The sequence below is a fragment of the Marmota marmota genome, unplaced genomic scaffold, assembly GCF_001458135.2.
Source record: "Marmota marmota marmota unplaced genomic scaffold, marMar, whole genome shotgun sequence".
Classification (NCBI taxonomy): Eukaryota; Metazoa; Chordata; class Mammalia; order Rodentia; family Sciuridae; genus Marmota; species Marmota marmota.
The window spans coordinates 3,825,457-3,846,324 of NW_026000037.1; the positions used below are offsets into that span (position 1 = coordinate 3,825,457).

General features: G+C 38.9%; 1 protein-coding gene across 1 annotated transcript in view; it reads left to right on the forward strand.

The window, feature by feature from the left end:
• Fat4 (FAT atypical cadherin 4) overlaps positions 1-20,868 on the forward strand; it is a 152,373-nt gene that overhangs the window by 129,475 nt on the left and 2,030 nt on the right. Inside the window, 7 exon segments of the mRNA XM_048812032.1 lie at positions 2,145-2,452; positions 7,212-7,297; positions 8,123-8,302; positions 10,543-10,667; positions 12,883-13,100; positions 17,528-17,789; positions 19,857-20,866. Coding sequence (XP_048667989.1) covers positions 2,145-2,452; positions 7,212-7,297; positions 8,123-8,302; positions 10,543-10,667; positions 12,883-13,100; positions 17,528-17,789; positions 19,857-20,866 — 2,189 coding nt within the window.

Sequence of the window (20,868 nt, forward strand, 5' to 3'; positions counted from 1 at the left end):
TATATATATATATATATATATATATATATATATATATATATTTTAGATTGTGTTTTAGGAAAAAGAAAAAGTACTTCAGATACCAAGACAGCTTAAACTGCATAATTACAACTTCTTAGAATTGCTTCATTATTGTGTATGTAATATATAATACAGATGCACATATACCATAACTACATATATAAGGTATACATACAATATCTCACATAATTCTTGCTCTCTTAACAAATGAAGTATTTACATCATTTACATATATACTGTATATATACACATATATATCTGTGTGTATAAATGTGCATTATATATCATTACTGAATGTCATGTATATAAGTTATTCTAATGAGAGCTATTGTGTGTGTATATTCATATTAGAGTAATTTTCATTTCTCTTGACCTTCATCTAGACTTATTGCATGACATTCCACAAGAAACACAAGTTTAAAGACCTCATTAAATTTTATTACCACATTTAAAAGCCAAATGTTATTTTTCTGTAAAAAAATAAAACCACCAAAAAGAAAATCTATAAATATTTTCATGTTTGAAAATACAATATTGATTTGAATAAAGATGTAAAACATCTTTCCAGTATCTATATAATTTCTGCATATATTTATATTCATATATAAACTTTTATGAATTAATTAAAATTTCATCAGAAAATACCTAGAACACAGTGCAAACATTTCCGAAGTCATCTTCTATTTAATTTGCATGCTTTTTCTTTGATCTTTGACCACGTCAGTTACTCTTTCTGTGAATAGAAATAATATACATATGATGTAATAATATCCAATTAATAAAAATAATAATCATTCACTGCGTATAAATATATAATATAAATATATAACAATTACTTATGATAAATATAATAAATTCATAATGTATAAAATAAATGTCTACTATATGTAGCATGTATTACAAGTGATATGTATCATTCCTATAATTCCTTTGCCTTTTCTTCAGCTTCAGTTAAAGATTTGAAATAACAAATTATGTATACTTCCTACTTGTTTATAATGCATATTATCTAAGTCTGGACAGAGAAGGACAGGATAAGGGACACCAGCTTTCGTAGCAGCTCTGGGGTATTTAGCTTGAAGAATGTTTGGATATCAAATGTGATATAGTCAAAACAGCTAAACTAGATGAGTAGATCTGGCTTCAGGTTTTGTCTGTGTTTCCCATGATCTGTCCCCTTGGGCAAATGTTAAATGCTCTGTAAAATAATGGCATTGGTTCCTCAAGCTGAACAATTCCCTGATTCAAAATTGAATGCATTTATGGAGATATGAAGCCAAAATGAAGGAATGAAACCTTTGAACGTTAGTCAGAGCCATGATGCATTGGCACAGATTAATTTTCCAATCGTTTGCCACAGTCTACTAATATTTGTGGGAAAAGAATTTTGGCGTGGCCTTGTAACTTTAATAAAACCCTTTTTTTTTTCAAGTTGGAAAAAGTACTGCACAAACAAATGGAAATGCTGAACTTCAGAAAAAAACAGAAAGTTATTTTAAAGTAGCATGCTGTAAATCTTCCCCAAGAGGGTATGAAACAGAGATAAGAACTAAAGACAGTTATTTCCTTCCCTAGAAGCAGCGGCTTCCTTCCCTCATTTTGTGACCCTTAAAAATATTCCAAGTATAGGAACTAGGTTTTTGTTTGTTTGTTTTCAAGTCAAAACGAATGAGTTTATTATCATCCTCAATTTAATTGAAGTTGGTTTAAGAATTAAATGTTGTGAAGAAAGTAACTAGATTGAAAATTATAATTAAAAAGCAAAATCTTACAAAGATCAACAAAATGTTTCTGAAAGATTTCCCAGAAGGAAGCTCTCTGGATGTGTTCCTTTCCTCTAAGTCCCAGAGTTCTACAAAGGAGGCAAACTTTGACATGTTCCCTAATGTGTCAAAGAGAAAACAATATTCTCAGCTTGTCATCTCAGTTGTGGCCTTTAAAGATCATCACCTGTTCTGCTTCAATATTAGTGTTTACTGTATTCTTAGGGCAGTAATTAAAAAAAAACAACAAACCTTTAAAAGCATGATTCATCATTATAACTTAAAATATTATAATTAAAATAATTTGATTAAACTTCACTGGAATTTGTTACATTAATTTTTCAATTTTCCCACCTCCAGGTGTCTTTGGAAAACACTGTGAGTTGAACAGTTATGGATTTGAGGAATTGTCATATATGGAATTTCCCAGCTTGGACCCCAATAACAACTACATTTATGTCAAGTTTGCAACTATCAAAAGTCATGCTTTATTGCTTTACAACTATGACAACCAGACAGGGGACCGGGCTGAGTTTCTGGCCCTGGAAATTGCTGAAGAAAGACTAAGATTTTCCTATAATTTAGGCAGCGGTACATATAAACTCACCACCATGAAGAAGGTGTCTGACGGACACTTTCACACTGTGATCGCCCGGAGAGCAGGAATGGTAAGTTGCTTCATGTTAGCCCTGCACCCTTGCTGCTGGATTGCCATTAAACTAGACCTCTTAGGGCAGTATGGACCAGCTGCAGGTTGAATGACATCATGTTTACTCATTGGTTGACTAGTTAGCTACCAACTTGAAGAGGCTTTAAGTACTAATGTTCTGCTCATGCTAATGATGCTGCTGGCTCCCAAACAATCAAAAGGAGAAAGTAAAGACAAAAGCCCACTGCAAGGAATTCCATTGATACTCCCTATTTATTTTGAAAGGCCATGTTAAAAATAGCCACTTTTCTAAGTGTTCTTCCCCTATGTGGAGAACCAACTTAAAAACAAAGGCGACACCTTTTCTAGAAATCAATGACTTACAAAAGATGACACTTCATACTTACTTCAATACAATACTTTATTATCCTTATCACATTAGCACCTAAATAAATATGTGGTCATTTGTGAAGTGCATTGCTATATTAGGGTGAGCTTGATTTCATGTTTTATTTTTCTATCTAAGGTACCTTCAGAATTACAATTCCACAATATTGAAGGTTTCTATAGTATATAATTGTCACTTTTATTACATAGCACTCATGTGATAATAACAATGACATATTTATTTAGGAATTATGTTTATTGAACAAATAATTTATTGAACAAACATTTTATTTATAAATGCAAATGAATTATTTCTTAATATTTGTTACAGTGTAATAAAGTGGAATTTCTTTATCTTTCCAAGCATCTCTTTGTGGTTCCCCCCCTTGTCCAATAACTATCAAGTTTTCTGAATAAGTAAATGTTAACAAACTATCTTGAAGTATTTGTGTACTTTCATTTCAAGTTTTTAAAAACTTAGTTGCTGTTTGTAAGATTTGTATTTCATCCTATGAACATGAGATGGAAGACAATGTATAAATGAACCTAAATAAATATGTTGTCATTCCATGAACATAAATAGAATTGGATTAATATTAAATTATCTATTGAAATGAAGAATTAGCCAAAAACCAAAATGATCACTCTTAAAACACTTTTTAATGGACAAACCTGGGATCTAAATGACCATAGTTTTATTTCTGCACTCCATGACGAAGTACAGCTCTGTCTGACCCAATGAGTGACATGCACCTGACAGCAGTAATGTTTTTGTCACTGAGTTTGGGGAATATTTTATAATGTAGGAATACAAAAAAACAACATCCAGAAACAACATTTAAAATATTTGTGGGTTTTTTTGCTAGTTTTTCTTCTAACCATAATTAATTTTAAAGGCAAAATTTCTGTGCTTTCTGTAATTACCAGTTTCACTAGGGCACAGGTTAGCAGCTGGGGATTTCCACCCATATCCGGCTCACTGCCTGGGGTCCTACCAGGTTATTGGGTGTATACTATTTAAATAGAGGTGAGAAAACAGCAAAAACATTGTAAATTTTTTAATGTCTTCATATTTATACATTGTCTTCCATCTCATTAGTAATTTGCGAGTAATATTCGCTAACTAACATTTGTCTAACATATTTGATTTATATGATGTTTAATTTATATGATGTTTACTGAGTAAAATTGCCCCATCATTCTGAAAATGAGGCCAAAACTAACAAAAAATTTAACAGAAAATAATTGTAATTTAGATTATTCATATCCTAAAAAAATGAAAAGATCTATTTAAAAGTACTAATTTAAAGCTCTGATTGGTAGTAACTCAAGGTGTTTATTAGAAGGGGATTGGGGAAAAAAATCAAAATTTTGTTCTCTCTGTTTTTTCTCTTTCTTTCTTTCTTTCTTTTTTGATAACAGTGATTGAACTCAGTGGTGGTTAATAACTGAACCATAACCCAGCACTTTTACTATTTTATTTTGGGACAATTAGAGCCTTGCTAAATTGCTTGAACTTGCAATCCTTCTGCCTCAGCCTTCTGAGCCACTGGGATTATAAGAATGTACTACTGCACCCAGAAAAATTTGTTCTCTAAAATTGGAATAATGGTAAACCTACATTTCCACATCATTATATAGATAAGTCTGAATCACATAAAATTCCAGTTCTCTTGTATAAAACAGGTGGTTACATAGGTACTTATCATTTCTGAGTTGCCATCAACACCGTCCCTATATAGACTTTGGAAATTGAAAAAGTAAATATTTTACTCCACGTCCAACTGGACAAAGTTTGAATCATGACTAGTGCCTCAAAGGCCATCCTGACTTTGATAAATATTAATACAGACATAGCAAAAAGTCTTAGATACAATACTTGTTTGGGCTAGTTACTGCACTCATTTCTGCTTGAGAATTTATAGTGTATAATTCCACACCAGTGTCCTCGAGGAAGACCTCTAGACATGTCTGCAGAAGACAAGGCTCTCGGTGGTTGATGGAGCCAGCAGGATAGAGGCTCACAGAGTGACAGCTATCACGAGAGGTGGGGCACAGGTAGCTGGGACTTACATTAGCTGTAAGGATCTCGTAAACTTCCCTGAGGAGGGACAGCAGGGATTGCCTCACCCCACGTTGCAGTCCCATGCGAGCTAGCCATATTTCTGAGATGTTCTGACGCATGTTAGTGTATAGCACACATGATTTTACCTGATGACCTCCAAGGATGCTTTAAATGTCACGAATGTGTGCATCTGTCAAACAAGGACCTGAGAGTGAGAGGAGGGTGGAAGGGATGTCACTGTGCAGTATGCCAGACAGGGTAGAGAGGGGCTCTTCCAATTCACATTGGTATGCGGCTACAGTCAACAAGTTTTGAATAATGGCAAATGAGAAAAAAACATCCCTGTCACTCGTAATTCAGTCATAGGAAAAATGTCTCACTACATCAAAAAACTTCCAAGGAAGGCCCCTGCTGGGTTTTGAGTTTGTTATTTTCTACAGTTGAAAATGATTCTTTTTTTTTTTTGTGGAAAGCTGGCAAAATCATTAGTCTCTCAGCTTTTAATCATTGCATAGTCAGGATAGAAATGTCTCAATTTACAGTGGAGCTGGTGCAGAAATTCAGCAGGATGAGGAGGAACATTGAGCTCTCATTGAATTGCACCAGAGACTATTCCAATAAGTCATCCCCTCACTGACTCTTTCTTTCTTGTATCCCCAAGATTTTAGAAAATAGGAAACTTAACACCACATCGAAAGGATGCTCAGTGCAAGGTGCCATGGTCTGAGTTTGGTTTTCTAGCTGAGGCATTCATGGGGGTCTGTGGGATGCACTCCAGTGTGCCCTCACTTCAGGGAGCCCAGGATGGACACTTGGCCAGCGTCTGCAAAGCAATGGTCACTCAACAGGAGCAGCCATGACAACTCAATGCTGCTTTTGAGATTGAATGTCACCTCGTTTCAGAGATAATGTGAAAGAACCGCAACTGTTAACGTAGTAAACCAAATGGGGCATGTGCATCTTGACATAGGATTGCAAGGGGACGTGTTTCCTGAAAATGCTGGTGTTTGTCATAATTTACTTGAGAAGGTAGCAGTAAAAAAATTCATGTGGCCCACAAGAGTTCATGGGGCTATGAACTAACTCACAGAAATATTTAAAAATTTTTAATGCACAATAATCTTGAATTGACACTATTCAGTTCCTGGAATTCAAGACATTTAAGATAGACTTTTATAAATTGCCCATCCCAACATACATTTTATAGACAGTCCCTAAAAATCATAAGCAATGCTGATAAAAGAGGGCTCTCAAGACAATGAATGATTTCTGTGGATAACAGAAGCCGGCTGATTCCGGAAGGTGGAACTCTTGCTACCTGGCCCTTGCAGCTGGCTAAGGGGCAGTGTGCAGGACCTGCCCCTGTGGCACTTCCTTCCTTGCTTTGCTCATACTAAAATTAACCTCAAGTGACAGTTGTTCTCATAGGATACTTGCATAGTATTTGTATTACCCTTACGTAAATGTAGCAAAGCTGAATTAACCTTGCTCCGTGGAGTTTGAGGAAGGTGTCAGAACCCTATTTCTGCTTGGGGAGACACCTTCATCCTCCTGTGCTTCTGGGTTACACCTCTTCCTGTGATATCCTGTGTTCCACTACACAGACAGCTTTGGTTTCAAGGGGTCTGCATCCCTTAGGTTGCAAGCAGTGACCACTATGATTGGGATACCTTTGGGGAATTTCTCCAGTCTAGCAATACATAGTGATACATTCCAATTGTACATTGATGTGCTGTGGTAGGTTATTAAAATAATAATCTTAACACGCATAAGAACACTATTTGATGTTTTTCTTCATTTCAAACTTCATTTGTAATACAAATATTAACATTTTCACAGATTGCTAGTATAGTATTTATATTGTACTTTCAACATTTTTTAATAAATCTGGATAAAATATTAGAATAAGACTTTTGAAAATTGAAAGTTGAATGCTTTTTTTCATTTGTTAAAATACTCAATAGTAGAATAAATAGGTTTATGAACATTATAATCCCAGGAAATAGCGCAGAACTACTGTGTGATATTTTAAGGAAGACTGACGATTCATAACATTTTATTTTTTCATAAAATGAGGAAGCAGGAGAGGAATTATCAAATCACCCTGCTACCTCTTGTGTGTAAAAATAATCACAGTTTTTGTTTTAAAGATATCAAAGAGATATTGCTATAATTTAATAGTTGTAGTAAATTCTGTGATTTGTCATGTCTTGTATCACATCAGATCACAGTGTCCTTACAGTGTCAGAATCACATCTGCACAGAGGAGTCCTGGGTGTGTGAGGACAAGGAGTCCCACAGTGACATTCCTGCTCTTGCTTTGCAGGCAGCATCCTTAACCGTGGACTCCTGTTCCGAGAATCAAGAACCTGGTTACTGCACCGTCAGTAATGTGGCCGTGTCAGATGACTGGTGAGCAAAGTGATTAGTCTGAACTTTATTTTCACATGACGTTTCAAATTTACACATTTAAAAATCATTATGAAATTTAAATATTACATAAAAGCTTAAGATAATTTACTCCCCTCATAGAGATTCTCATTCTATGAAATAAAACGTTGATGATTAATGACATTTTGTGTTACAGCTTTTTTTTTGAAAGGCATTCTAAGAGATGAGGATAAAACCAAAGAAAAGAGAGTTTAGTGCAGTCAATGTTCTTTGAAAAGTTTACGAAGGAGTTGCAGGTTACCCGAGTCCTGGGGAGGAGAAGGATGGGGAGCCTAACTCCTCATCATTCTCTAAACGTGCCACGATGGCTAACATGTGCTTTGACAGCCTCTAACCCAGAAACTCAAGAGTAGCCTAACAAAAGCACCCTCCAGTTTATTAAGAACAGAGAAAAGCACACACCTTGAGCTGCACTAGTCCACTGGCTGGCAGACCATCTCTAGAGAGACCAGAGCTGATGCCAGCGGGGAAGTGGCCCTGCTTTCTCGCGGTCTGTCTGCACAGCTGCTTCTTGCTGACTCAGCATTGTCGCATAGGTCAAATTTGACTAATTTAAAATACGATTTTCACAACTTTTATTATTTTTTAGATCTTGAAAACCAAACAACCCTGCAGGTCTCTTTTTTGGGGGCACCCGTGCCAACCTGCAGTGTTTTCCATTGATGTTTACCACACCATAACATGTGCAAGAAAAAGTCGGATTTACTTTTATTCCCCCCAAACTAAGCATTTTTCAGAAATCTCTCATGTTAGTCCTCATTTCCTTATCTTCCCTTTCTTATTCAGGACTCTGGATGTTCAGCCAAACCGGGTCACAGTTGGAGGTATCAGATCGCTGGAGCCCATCCTGCAGAGGAGAGGACACGTGGAAAGCCATGACTTCGTGGGCTGTATCATGGAGTTTGCGGTCAACGGAAGGCCTCTGGAACCCAGCCAGGCCTTGGCAGCCCAGGGCATTCTGGATCAGTATGGATTCTTTCTTGTAATTTTGGAGAAAAATGCAGAAGTATATGCTAATTAGACATCCAAAGATGAAATTATTGTGCCCAATTCCCTAAAAATACCACATTTTAAATTATAAATCTCTATTTATAGCTGATAAATTTTATTTGGCATACAGCGTGATACCTAATTAGGCATTTTTAATTTTCTGGAGTCTAAGAAAAATATCTATGTGTGCATGCATGTGCACATGTGTTCACCCTTCCTTACAGAGCTGGGAAGATCAAATGCACTTAGGAGATGAAGGAGCCCAGCATGTTGCCATATGTACATGTTAGCTATCATGTTCACAGAACACTTTGTTTGAAATTAATTTTACTAATAGACATGTATGTGTTCTCAAAACCTTGACACAGTTTGAACAGCTAATTTCTTTCTTTTTATTTATTTATTTTGGTAATGGGGGTTGAACCCAGGGGCACTTTACCACTGAGCCACATCCCCAGCCCCTGACAAAGTTTCTCTAGGTTGCTTAGAGTCTTGCTAAATTGCTGAAGCTGGCCTCGAACTTTTGGTCCTCCGGCCTCAGCCTCTTTAGTTGTTGGGATTACAGGAGTGCTTGGTTTAACAGCTAATACCTTAATTAATTATAAACTCTAAGACTTTTTAAAGATTTGATTATATATTAGGTTCCCAGCAATGACTTAGGAACTACAAAAATCACATTTTATTTTAAAAATTGTTCTTGCTTCCTTTGAAAATTTGAAAAATTCAGGGAAAAAAATGTAAAGAAGAAAATAAAAATAATCTATGACCTATCCACCCAGGAACAGATACCCTTAGGTTATTATCATGTTCATGCCTGCCTAGTATCCCATAATATGAATGTGCTCTATTTTAACTACTGTTGTACACCATAGTTGTTTTCAGTTTTATCAACATATTAATAGCCCTGTGATCAGCGTATTTTCACAAAAATCTTTGCTGACATTATTTTCCTTGGACAAGATCTCTAGAAATAAAATGGTAAAGACAAATCTGTGAATAACTTCCAGTGTTTCCAACTTAAGGATTCTATGCCATTTGGCATTTTTCTTTTTCCTACATTTTTATTGTTCTGCTCAAAGGGGCATCATCTCATTATGATTATTGATAGAAGAGTACAGACAGGGCTGAGACTTCTTACCACTGGTGATGTAGTTCCATGTACTTCCCTCTGAATCATTCTCCAAGTTCACACAAACACATTTGTAAATATGAATTTTTTTTCTCTTGAGTATATGCTTTTAAGTCAAACCTGCTTGGCCACAGCTTCCAAGCCTTTCTTGGACTCCTCTCTCCCTACTCTCAGCCTTCCATTAGCCACAGTGACATTCTGGGAACAAATCAGTTCCTGTTGCCACTCTGCTGTCAAGGCTGCAGTAGCTCCCGTCTCCTGGGTAACAGTGGAGAGTCCACACCTGGGTCACGCACCCTTCCTGACCTGGCCTTCCTTCCTTCCCAAGCACACCACCTCCGCTTGTGCACCTGCTGCAGCCGACTCTCCCCTTGGCCTTCCTCAGAGGTGTGGGTCCACCTTCACGTCAGGGTGTCACCCTGGCCGTCCCCTCGGCTGGACTGATCTTATCACATGCTGCCTGCCTTTGCCCAGCTTTCCGTAAAGACGAATCCTTCCCTCCCCGTCCAGTTCAGAGGTCCAGGAACCCACACTTCTCCTACACTTCCTCTGAGTTATTCCGCAAAACTTCCCTCCAACAAGCGACGTGTTTAAGGAATGTTTTTGTTGTTGTCTGTCTCTCCCAAAGGAAAAGATGGTACTTCATGATGCCTGGATTTATTTTCATCACTTACCTCTGTGCTTAGACCCAAAGCTGGCATATAAGTAGGCATTCCATAAACCTTGGTTGCATGGGTAGCTTGGTGAGGAATGTGGCATCCAGTCTAGATGTGGCACCTGTAACCTGTTAGCCCGAGGTTCCATGTGTCCAACATGTCCTACTTGAATAAGCACTGACTTAAAGAACGCATGTCCCCCCTTCTGTTGTTGCATAAGGTATTATTTTTATTTAATCTTCTTTTTTACTCCCAGGTGGATGTTGTGTTACATGACATTCTAATTTGATTAGTTGATTCCAATGTCTTGTAACCTGAGCTTCGAATGATTGCTTGAAATTATACAGGTGGATAAAAGTCTAGATCTGTGTTTAGCAACTTCCTCCCATCCTGTTTGTGCTTTATGGCTCTCTGTTGTGACTTTATCTTAGATGCCCTCGACTCGAAGGGGCTTGTACTCGCAACCCCTGCCAACATGGAGGCACCTGTACCGACTACTGGTCCTGGCAGCAGTGTCATTGCAAAGAGGGACTGACGGGGAAATACTGCGAAAAATGTACGTAAATGGCTCCGCTTCTCCTGGAAGTTAAATAGTCACAACAAGTATAAAGACATGAGCCTAAAATACACATTTAAAATTTAAATTATCTTTTCATTCTAAATAGTCAAAATATTAAATATGTAATAATTGGTAAAATACAATGATATTCTTCTTTATTTTATTTTTTAAAAAATAATTAATTAATTTATTTTAATCAGGTATATATGACAGCAGAATGCATTTTGATTCATTGTACACAATTGCAACACAACTTTTCATTTCTCTGGTTGTACACGATCTAGTGTCACACCACATGTGCAGTTGTACAAGTACCTAGGGTAATGACGTCCATCTCATTCCACCATCTTTCCTGCCCCCATGCCCCCTTCCCACCCCTTCCCCACCATTGCCCAATCAAGTTCCTCCATTTTTCCCATGACCCACAACATTATGGATTAGCATCCACTTATCAGAGAGAACATTTGGCCTTTGGTTTTTTGGGGGATTGGCTTACTTCACTTAGCATGATATTCTCCAGCTCCATCCATTTACCTACAAATACCATAATTTTATTATTTTTTAATGCTGAATAATATTCCATTGTGTATATATATCACAGTTTCTTTATCCATTCATCTATTGAAGGGCATATAGGTTGGTTCCACAGTTTATTGTGAATTGAGCTGCTATAAACATTGATGTGGCTACAAGATAATGATATTCTTAATTTAGTTTTTTTAGCTGAGAAAAGTGACATCCTTTCAAGGAGTTACTTACTAATTAAATCTTTAGCTTTCATTTTATGAATATATTTTATTGAGTTATTTTTTTGTTATCTAAAAGAATGCTAGGCAACTCAAAAGGTCAGGTGCTGTAGTCAAGCTGTAATTTAATATCATCCACCATTAGGGAATATTTCTCTGGTTAATTTTTTGTGCTTAGTAGAAAAATATACATAGTAAATCACTGCAAATATTGCGAAAAACATAATACAATAGCAGCATAATATATTACAATGAAGGTGAGATTTTCAATTTGCAATCAGTTGGAATTGGTTCTGAATATTACTTTCTAAATCCTTCATTAGTTACTTGTCTTTTACTCCCTGGTTTTATTTTTAATAAGACATGAATGATAATCAAACCATCATTAGACAATGATATAATTTCAAGCTGTATATTCCACTAACTACATCTAATGGGACCTCTTTAATAAGAATAACTTTATTTTCAAATAAGTGGTTACTATTTAATTCAACTACAGGTATCTGATTACTTTTTCAGGACTCACTTGACTTTATTATAATATGAGAATGTATAAAAATACATGATAACATTTAGGATATCATATCTAAAAGATCTGAGTAGCAGAAAGTATAATTGTATACAGTTATTTCAGATCTATTAAAAGCATAGGAAAAGTATGCTGTCACATGATATTTCTTAAAATAAGTGAGCATCTAGGAAGTAGAAACTAATAAATCTGGAGTATGAGATGAGCCATTGGCTTGAGAAATGCCTGAGACTCATTGTCTTAAATTGATGTAGGATGCACGCCTGTAAATTCCACCTTTTTAAAGCACACCATCCAGTACTGAGATATCTTTGACTCCATTTCCTTTCTTTTCTTCAGTTTTGTCATTGGTTTAAACTTTCGTGCTTCTGGACTGTGAACATTTTAGCACATTATTATAAATTTTAATTATGCATAATGATTACACATGATGATAAATTAAACTATCCACAATTACTGAAAATAAAATAAGTTTCAATTGTTAGTATCTGAGTGTATACCTCTTTAACCAAATTTCCAAAGATCAGCCAAAGATCAAAAGTCATTTTAACTAGTAAACATATTCATTTATGAATTTTGGAATTACAGTGAAATTGATTACAAACAAAATTTTCAAGTGCAAAATTCCAACAGGTGGCTAAGTCTTCGAATATTCATGATTTGTATCATGAGGCAAGAATTTTGTGAATATTTCCAAAGTGATTAATGACTGTCATAAAGTGTTTTACATTTCATGGTTCTGAAATGGATTTCAGCATCTGAAATACATTTATGTAATAATTCACAAATGGAAATCGCCTTTTTCCACAGTAGGATTAGAGCCATCATTTTCCCAAACTTAATATCTTCCTTGTCCTTTTTAATATGACTTGGGTCACTATAGAAAACGCTCTAAGTAACAGGCCCTTCACTCACTTCTCCTTCCCCTGGCTTCCAGCTGTCACTCCTGACACTGCCTTGTCTCTGGAAGGCAAGGGTCGCCTGGACTACCACGTGAGCCAGAATGAGAAGCGGGAGTACTTGTTAAGAGAGAGTATCCGTGGTGCCCCCCTCGAGCCTTTTGGGGTGAGCAGTCTGGAAGTCAAGTTCAGGACAAGAAGTGAGAATGGCATTTTAATCCACGTCCAGGAAAGCAGCAACTACACCACCGTGAAGGTGAGACCGCGCGGGGGCTTCCTCAGGAGACCACCGGTGCCAGGGCTTCATCACCCTCCCTCTGTGTCTGTCCTCTCTATTATAAGCCAGCAGAGTTCTGACCAAGGCTGGGCACCCGTCCAGTGCCATCTATCTTCACTATCCCCCAGGCACTGGCCAGGGGAACAAAGGTCCGAATAGGCTGGTTTCTAAACCCTCTGTCTTGGTCTAGAGGGCACCACTGCCAGGTGGGCAGCGCCAACAGAATCTGTTGCAATGTATTTTGTCTGGTAAAAAAAAAATGTATTGCTTTCCTCCTACTTTTAAGCAAAGCAAAACAAAAAGATAATGACTTTGAAATGGAAAAATGATATTCTCCAAGAATTATTTTAAATATTGATAGGTATATGTCATTGAGGGTTTATATTCAACTGCTGTCCAGGTAATCGCTGTGAGATGAAGTACATTTTGGATTTATTGTAAGTGAAATTTCACCTGATCTCTCCAAATAGTTTTGAATAATCTTTAAAAATTATACTTCATGGGAACAATGGATTTATTTTTCATTATCCTTTTACACATTATTTTCTTATCTATAAATAAGGTGCTAACCTGGGGAATAACTTCATGACATGGGTGTTCCCACCAGCTCTGTGCTTCTGAAGTCCTGAAATGATTATTTTGCTTTCTTTCCCGAAAATAAGTCGTCACCATGTGGATCATCAGTTTTTCAGTTTATTTTTTCATAACTGCTTTCCATTAATATAATTTTACTTATTGCAATTATACTGATAATTTTTATATAAATTCTAGTAAATTCTCAAGAAAAATAAGACTAACTTGCTGAATTCTTTTCACCTACATCTACTAAAAAATTCCTAAATAAAAAAGCAAAACACATAGGAAATTATTAGAAATTATTTGATTTAACTTACATATAATACTAAAAATAGATGTACTTTTCTAAATTTTGGACTTTTTAGTCTGAAAATTCTCATCTAAGCCAACCTTGATGATTAGGTTGCACATGCATATCTTCAGTAAGTAGTACAAAAACAAATCTTTTATTGAATTCTCAAATTACAGCCCCTTAATCGTTGCCAACCATGGTAATTTTGCTTCCCTGGGGACATTTTGCATTGTCTGAAGCACTGCTGACTCTCACAGTTGGGGGTGGAAGTGTTCCTGGCATCAACTGGGTAGAGATTCTGAATGCTGCCAAACACACTGTAATACACAGCACCCAGAGACAAAGACCCCTGAGGTCAAAGGCATCAGCCCCGCCCAGTTGGGGACACTCTGCCCTAATTCCATGCAGGAGAACATCCTTAGGTTAAAAGGTCACCCTCATTGTTGAAACAAAGATCCCGGTTCCGGAATTAATAAAACAAAAATTATAGAGAACAGCTACAAGTCATTGGTAGATGCTACAATTGGGTGTTCATAATTTTCTCTGGAAAGTGAGTTAGAAGCCAAGAAAGTAAAGGAGTAGAGGAAGAAGTAGACCTCCATCATCTATGAGAAGCATCTTGTTTTGAGAGGCTTTGACATTGAAGTCTGTGTGTCATACTTAGGCAGCTTCCAAGTCCTTGTGCCATGAAAATGACAAATCACTTCCAGCCAAGTAGTTCAGTCAAATTGCAGTGTGCTTGGAGGAATCGGAGACAGAATTTTTCTTCCTTAAGCTGAATGTCAGGATCCGTTTTTGTTATTGTAATTTCTTGCATATGCAAGAGGACCACAGCTTCTCAAGATGTTGTGCATCGATAGCACATACTTAGAGATTTTCTTCTCTTGAAGCAAAAGTAAGGGCTAATGAATAGTCAATGACTAATTCAAGCCCAAATATGCATTTTTGGTGTGAAAATTCTGAAAATCTACTTTCCAGATTTTAAGGGGCTCAGCATATAACGTGAATATACAAGGTGGCGTGGAGGCCAGAAATAAGGAGAATTAAGTGGACTGTTAGAAAGTGGCTAATTTAACAAGTAAATTATTCAGATGGCAGGAATATGAACTGCTTATGAGGGCTAGGAAACTAGTTGGGACGAGTGTGACTTATCAGCTAGCTTATCAGAGTCAGGGTATCCTGGCTTGTTTCTTTCTTTATTTTAACTCACTTTCTGACCAGTGCTTTTGCTTTCTTGCTTTCCACATTCTGAATCAGTCTCCCCCACCCCCCACACACATGCAGAGGTGAAAATGAGGGCGAATGTTGGGTAGACAGGGTTCTATGTGTTTAGAGGTGAGAGGGTGTCGGGAGGGGGCTATGTGAGGAGGGAGAAAAGTGCAGAAATGACAAGGTTTGTTCTGACAAATTAAAGAGAGAAAGGCTGAAGGAGAGCTTATCGGGGTGTACCTTTGTTGACACTGTATTTGAAGCATATCACAAACCTCCCTTCCTTCACAGCGTTGTCAGGTAGCTCCATATTTGGAGTTCTTTGTTGTTAGTCAGGTGTTCAGTTTCATTTCTACTCCAAATCTGTTCTATTGTTTTGCCTGGTTTGTTGGTTTAAGTAAAGGTAGATGGGTTGTAGAGAATTAGAATAAGGGACTCAAACCTCTATATATTCAAAAACTAATAAATTAATGAGAAAAATGTATGTAGATAAACAACCGAGAAATAACTTAGCATGCTGTTCTGAAAGTTCGGAAGGATCTAGGTGTTAGGCGGAGTCTCATTAGAGAGAAGGAAAACATCAAGTGTGTGTCAGTCAGTTTGCATGGCTGTGACCAAAATGTCTAACGAGAACAACTCAGAGGAGGAAAGGTTTGTTTGGCTCAGGGTTTCAGAGTCTCGGTCCATCCTGGCAGACTCCATTGCTCTGGGCTTGAGATGAACCCAACATCATGGCGGAAGGGCATGGTGGAGGAAAGCTGTCGCCTGTGGTAGCCAGGTGGCAGACATAGTGAAAGGGGCCAGAGGGAAGATTAACCCTTCTAGGGCATGCTCCCAGTGACCCACCTCCTCCAGCCACTCCTGCCTGCCTGCAGTTACTACCCAGTATCCATTAAAATTATTAATCCATCATATGCATGAATCCACTGATGAGATCAGAGCTCTTCCTAACCTCCGAACATGGCTGCAGCCCCTGATGCATGAGCTTTTGGAGGGGACATTTCAGATCCAATCCATACATTAAGGACATTATAATGAGAACTTGCATTCCCAAACCCCACTCCTATTCTGTGGTGTATTCCAAGTGCTTCTTCATCAGAATTCCACTGAATAAGAGGATGGCATGGCGAGATCAAGTAGGGGAGAAGCACAGAGCTGGAGGAGGCCCTCGCCCAGTCTCCTTTACAAAGGGCCTCTGACTGTTCCTAAACTGGCCTTTCTGTTTTCATCACATCATGGATTGCTGCCCACTGATGAAATGCTATTGTCATTTAATAGAATTTGTTATTTTCCATTCTGGGTTTGGTACCGAAATGTATTTTTATCTGGAAAGATTGCTTTAATAAACTATCACTCTACAAGTGATGTATGTAAATGTGGTGCACATATTTTCCAAAGAGTACAAATGAACTGATTTTAGTTCTACCAGATGTGTTTGTTGCTTGTGGAAATAGTGTTTGATCTGAGCGACGAGCTGATCATCCTCTGTTCCCTTCCTGTGCCAGGTGGCACCCTTCCACCCTCTGCCTAGCTATCCTGAAGGGACAGTGTTCCCTGAACCCAGTGTTCACCTTGCCTCGTAAAGTGTCTACACTGCTGCTGGCCATGCAGAGCTGGAAACTGGAGTGGAGCTTGCTGCTACCCAGGGCTCTGCCGGGTGAAGCAAAGGAAACCCAATCCCCTTAGATAGATGGAAAAGACAGCCAAAGGCAAGCCTTGCCCAGTCACCTCGTTAGTAAGAATCCACCCTTTATTCATCACAGTTTTTCCTCTCAAGAAATGATATAAATAATAGGCATCATTTTTTTTCCTAAAATTCCCGTGTCATAGATGAGAGGTAAAACAATTTATTCTTGTCTTTAGTTTTCCAACTCTGCTTCCTTTATGAAAGAGCATTCATTTTTCATCTTGCAAGTGGCTTTAGCATTTTTGATCACCATGGGCCTTTGATTAAGTGTATTCTGTATTACTAATAGAACACACTTGCCACTGCCCTGGAAATAGAATCCCACAATGGTGTAATTTGCATATCTGAAGATAGCTATTATCCCACATTATTATCTCAATTGTGTTTTGGAAAATAACTATGCATCTTGAAAAATTAGCTTTAAATGTAAGAATCTCTGCAGAACTACTGAAATTTCTAAATGTAAATTATATGTTACCTAAAGTTATAGATACAATGTGTGTACATCTTCCAATACTACCAGACTTCTCAGCTATCCAGCTACTTTGGATTGATCAGTATTTTAAGGGTTGGTTCCATTCAAATATTTTTATTTGAGCATATCACATTTTAATTGCACATTATTTTTAATGTGTTTTCCAGATTAAGAATGGCAAAGTACATTTTACATCAGATGCGGGAATTGCTGGGAAAGTGGAGAGAAATATTCCTGAAGTGTATGTTGCAGATGGCCACTGGCATACCTTCCTAATTGGAAAAAATGGAACTGCTACTGTATTATCCATTGACAGGATCTATAACCGAGATATCGTCCACCCTACTCAGGATTTTGGTGGTCTTGATGTGCTTACTATATCTCTTGGTGGAATTCCACCCAACCAAGCTCATCGAGATACTCAAGCAGGTAAATGCTTCTATGGAATAGAGTCATAAAGGAAAGGAAGAGTTGTTTCTCAAAAAGTGGGTGGTTTTGTGGTGAAGCTGGAAAAATCTACTTATTTACTATGAATCTCAGATATACTACTATTAACTCTACTTCACAAAACTAGTTGTATTTCTGATACTATCAATTATGAGTATTCCAAGACCATCTTAACTACCTGTAGAAAGTTTATAATTCATAATAAGCTCATGGGCTTGGACGCTTGTGAATTTACCAGGCATGTATGTAAATGTTCACACATGTATTTGTTCATAGCCACTCTCCCCATGGAACTCATGAAACAAGGGAGAAAAACATCCATGAAATCCTAACTTTAATCTATGAAAAATGATGTGAAGGGAGGATGTAGAATTTTAGAGATTTGTGAAAGAAAAGGAGAAGAAAGTGAAACTTCTGTGGGAAATTGGACATAGGTACTCATATCTGAATAATGAGTTCAGGTGTGAGTAAAAGATCAATTTATTTTGGAGAAAATTCTAGACCATGATGCAGTTTTGGTCTTACTTGAAGAACAATGGGAAGTTATTAAACACAGAAGTGAGAAGATTAGATATACAGGTGTATTAAAGATCTTTCAAGCCACATGGAGAATGAATTGGAAGACATGAGTGGACTTGTAGAAGTTATTTGGGAGGGTGTTGGCAGTGAACTGGGCAAGGCATCTGAGCTCTGATTAATGTTATAACCAAAGGGTTAGAAAGAAGTTGTCTGGCAAGACATATTCTAAAGTAATATCAACCAAGCTGTTGGTGATTTTGGTAAAGTTCAGGGAGGTTTCTAACTTTTCAACTCAAGGAAGGGTGCTGTTGCCAAGAGAGGACCCTCAATGTAGTGCAAGGAAACACACCTCTGGAAACACCAAGATTTTGTTTTGACACAGTTTGGGCTTGAAGCACTTTTGAGAAAGAACTTTGGATGGATGGGCTGAAACTCAGGGGCAGACTTAGACTACAAATATAGAATTAGGTGTTTTCAGTGTCCACTAGAAAACTGCAGTATTGGGCCTGGTTGTGATAGATAACATGAGGGTGTGGCTGGAAAAGAAAGCCTGGGGCTTTTCTTACCTTGAGTAACTGTGAGACTTAATGGTTGTTTAGAAGAGATTGGGTCAAAAAAGAAAACTGTGTAATAAGAAGAAATCCAGTATTGTAGGAACCAAAGTAGGAGATGTCACAGAAGCTCTTAGAGAAAGTTTATTAGGGGTGGAAATGATGTTTGGGCGGAATGATGAGTCAAAAAAGAGGCAAAGACAAAATGTGAGACAGAGTAATGGAGTGAAAGCATAAAAGTTAAATTCCAGGTCACAAGTTCTTCCTATGTACTTACAGTATTTTAGAATGTAGATTATGCTAGATCAGAACAGATTCCTATGTTTTACACAGGAACAATGAAGCTGCATTAGTGCACTGCAGTCTAATAAAACACACACACACACACACACACACACACACACACACACCATTATTACCCCTAAGGAGCCATTTTAGAATTTTTTTCTAACCCTGTGGTCTCAACCTCATGAAATATTAAAGCCACAGTGAACTCTCCATCCATCCTCTGGAGACACACTGAGCACTGTGAGAGCTAAGATTTTTCTTTTGCTCCCCAAGAAACTATGTTGGACTCCATGGGAATACTGTTACCTCCACTGATACTGCCTATTCTTGTGGTTAAAGCCTTTGGCCTATTTTTCTGCTCTCAAAAAATAAATTTGATTTCTATGTAACTCTTGGTATGTGGGCTGTAGAAACAGACAAGTAAATAATTAAATCGAAGAAAAGAGGGAGACAAAGAAAACCCAGTCCAGTATTCCATGAGTCTTACAACGGGTGAGGTCCAAGCAGCCAAGGTTCATTTTTGTGGGAATCTCACATCTTGCTGAGTTATGTCAGAAGGTGCACAGATACCCAGCCTTTGAATTGATGGTGGCTCTGAGAAGATGGTCCCCAGACTATCTTGAGGGGACTCCATAGTGTTTGAGTCCCGAGCTTCTCTAACATACTTTCCTGGGCTTTCTAAACCCTGCAGGGTTCGATGGCTGCATCGCGTCCGTGCTGTATGGTGGCGAAAGTCTCCCTTTCAGCGGGAAGCACAGCTTGGCTTCCATCTCCAAAACGGACCCCTCCGTGAAGATTGGCTGTCGAGGCCCCAACATCTGTGCCAGCAACCCCTGCTGGGGCGATCTGCTGTGCATCAACCAGTGGTACGCCTACAAGTGTGTGCCCCCAGGCGACTGCGCCTCGCACCCCTGCCAGAACGGGGGCAGCTGCGAGCCGGGCCTGCACTCGGGCTTCACCTGCAGCTGCCCGGAGTCGCACACGGGAAGGACCTGCGAGACCGTGGTGGCCTGCCTGGGCATCCTCTGTCCTCAGGGGAAAGTGTGCAAAGCCGGGAGCCCCGGGGGCCACGTGTGCGTTCTGAGCCCGGGCCCTGAAGAGCTGTCCCTGCCGCTGTGGGCCGTGCCTGCCATCGTGGGCAGCTGCGCCACCGCCCTGGCCCTCCTGGTCCTGAGCCTCATCCTGTGCCACCAGTGCCGGGGCAGGAAGGGCAAAGCGCCCGCGGAGGAGAAGAAGCCCAAGGAGAAGAAGAAGAAGGGAAGCGAGAACGTGGCTTTCGACGACCCGGACCACATCCCCCCCTACGGGGACGACCTGGCCGTGAGGAAGCAGCCCGAGGGGAACCCCAAACCCGACATCATCGAGCGGGAGAACCCCTACCTCATCTACGACGAGACGGACATCCCGCACGGCCCCGAGACCATCCCCAGCGCGCCGCTGGCCTCGCCCGAGCAGGAGATCGAGCACTACGACATCGACAACGCCAGCAGCATCGCGCCCTCGGACGCCGACATCATCCAGCACTACAAGCAGTTCCGCAGCCACACGCCCAAGTTCTCCATCCAGAGGCACAGCCCGCTGGGCTTCGCCAGGCAGTCGCCCATGCCCCTGGGCGCCAGCAGCCTGACCTACCAGCCCGCCTACGGCCCGGGCTTGAGGACCAGCTCCCTCAGCCACTCGGCCTGCCCCACCCCCAACCCCTT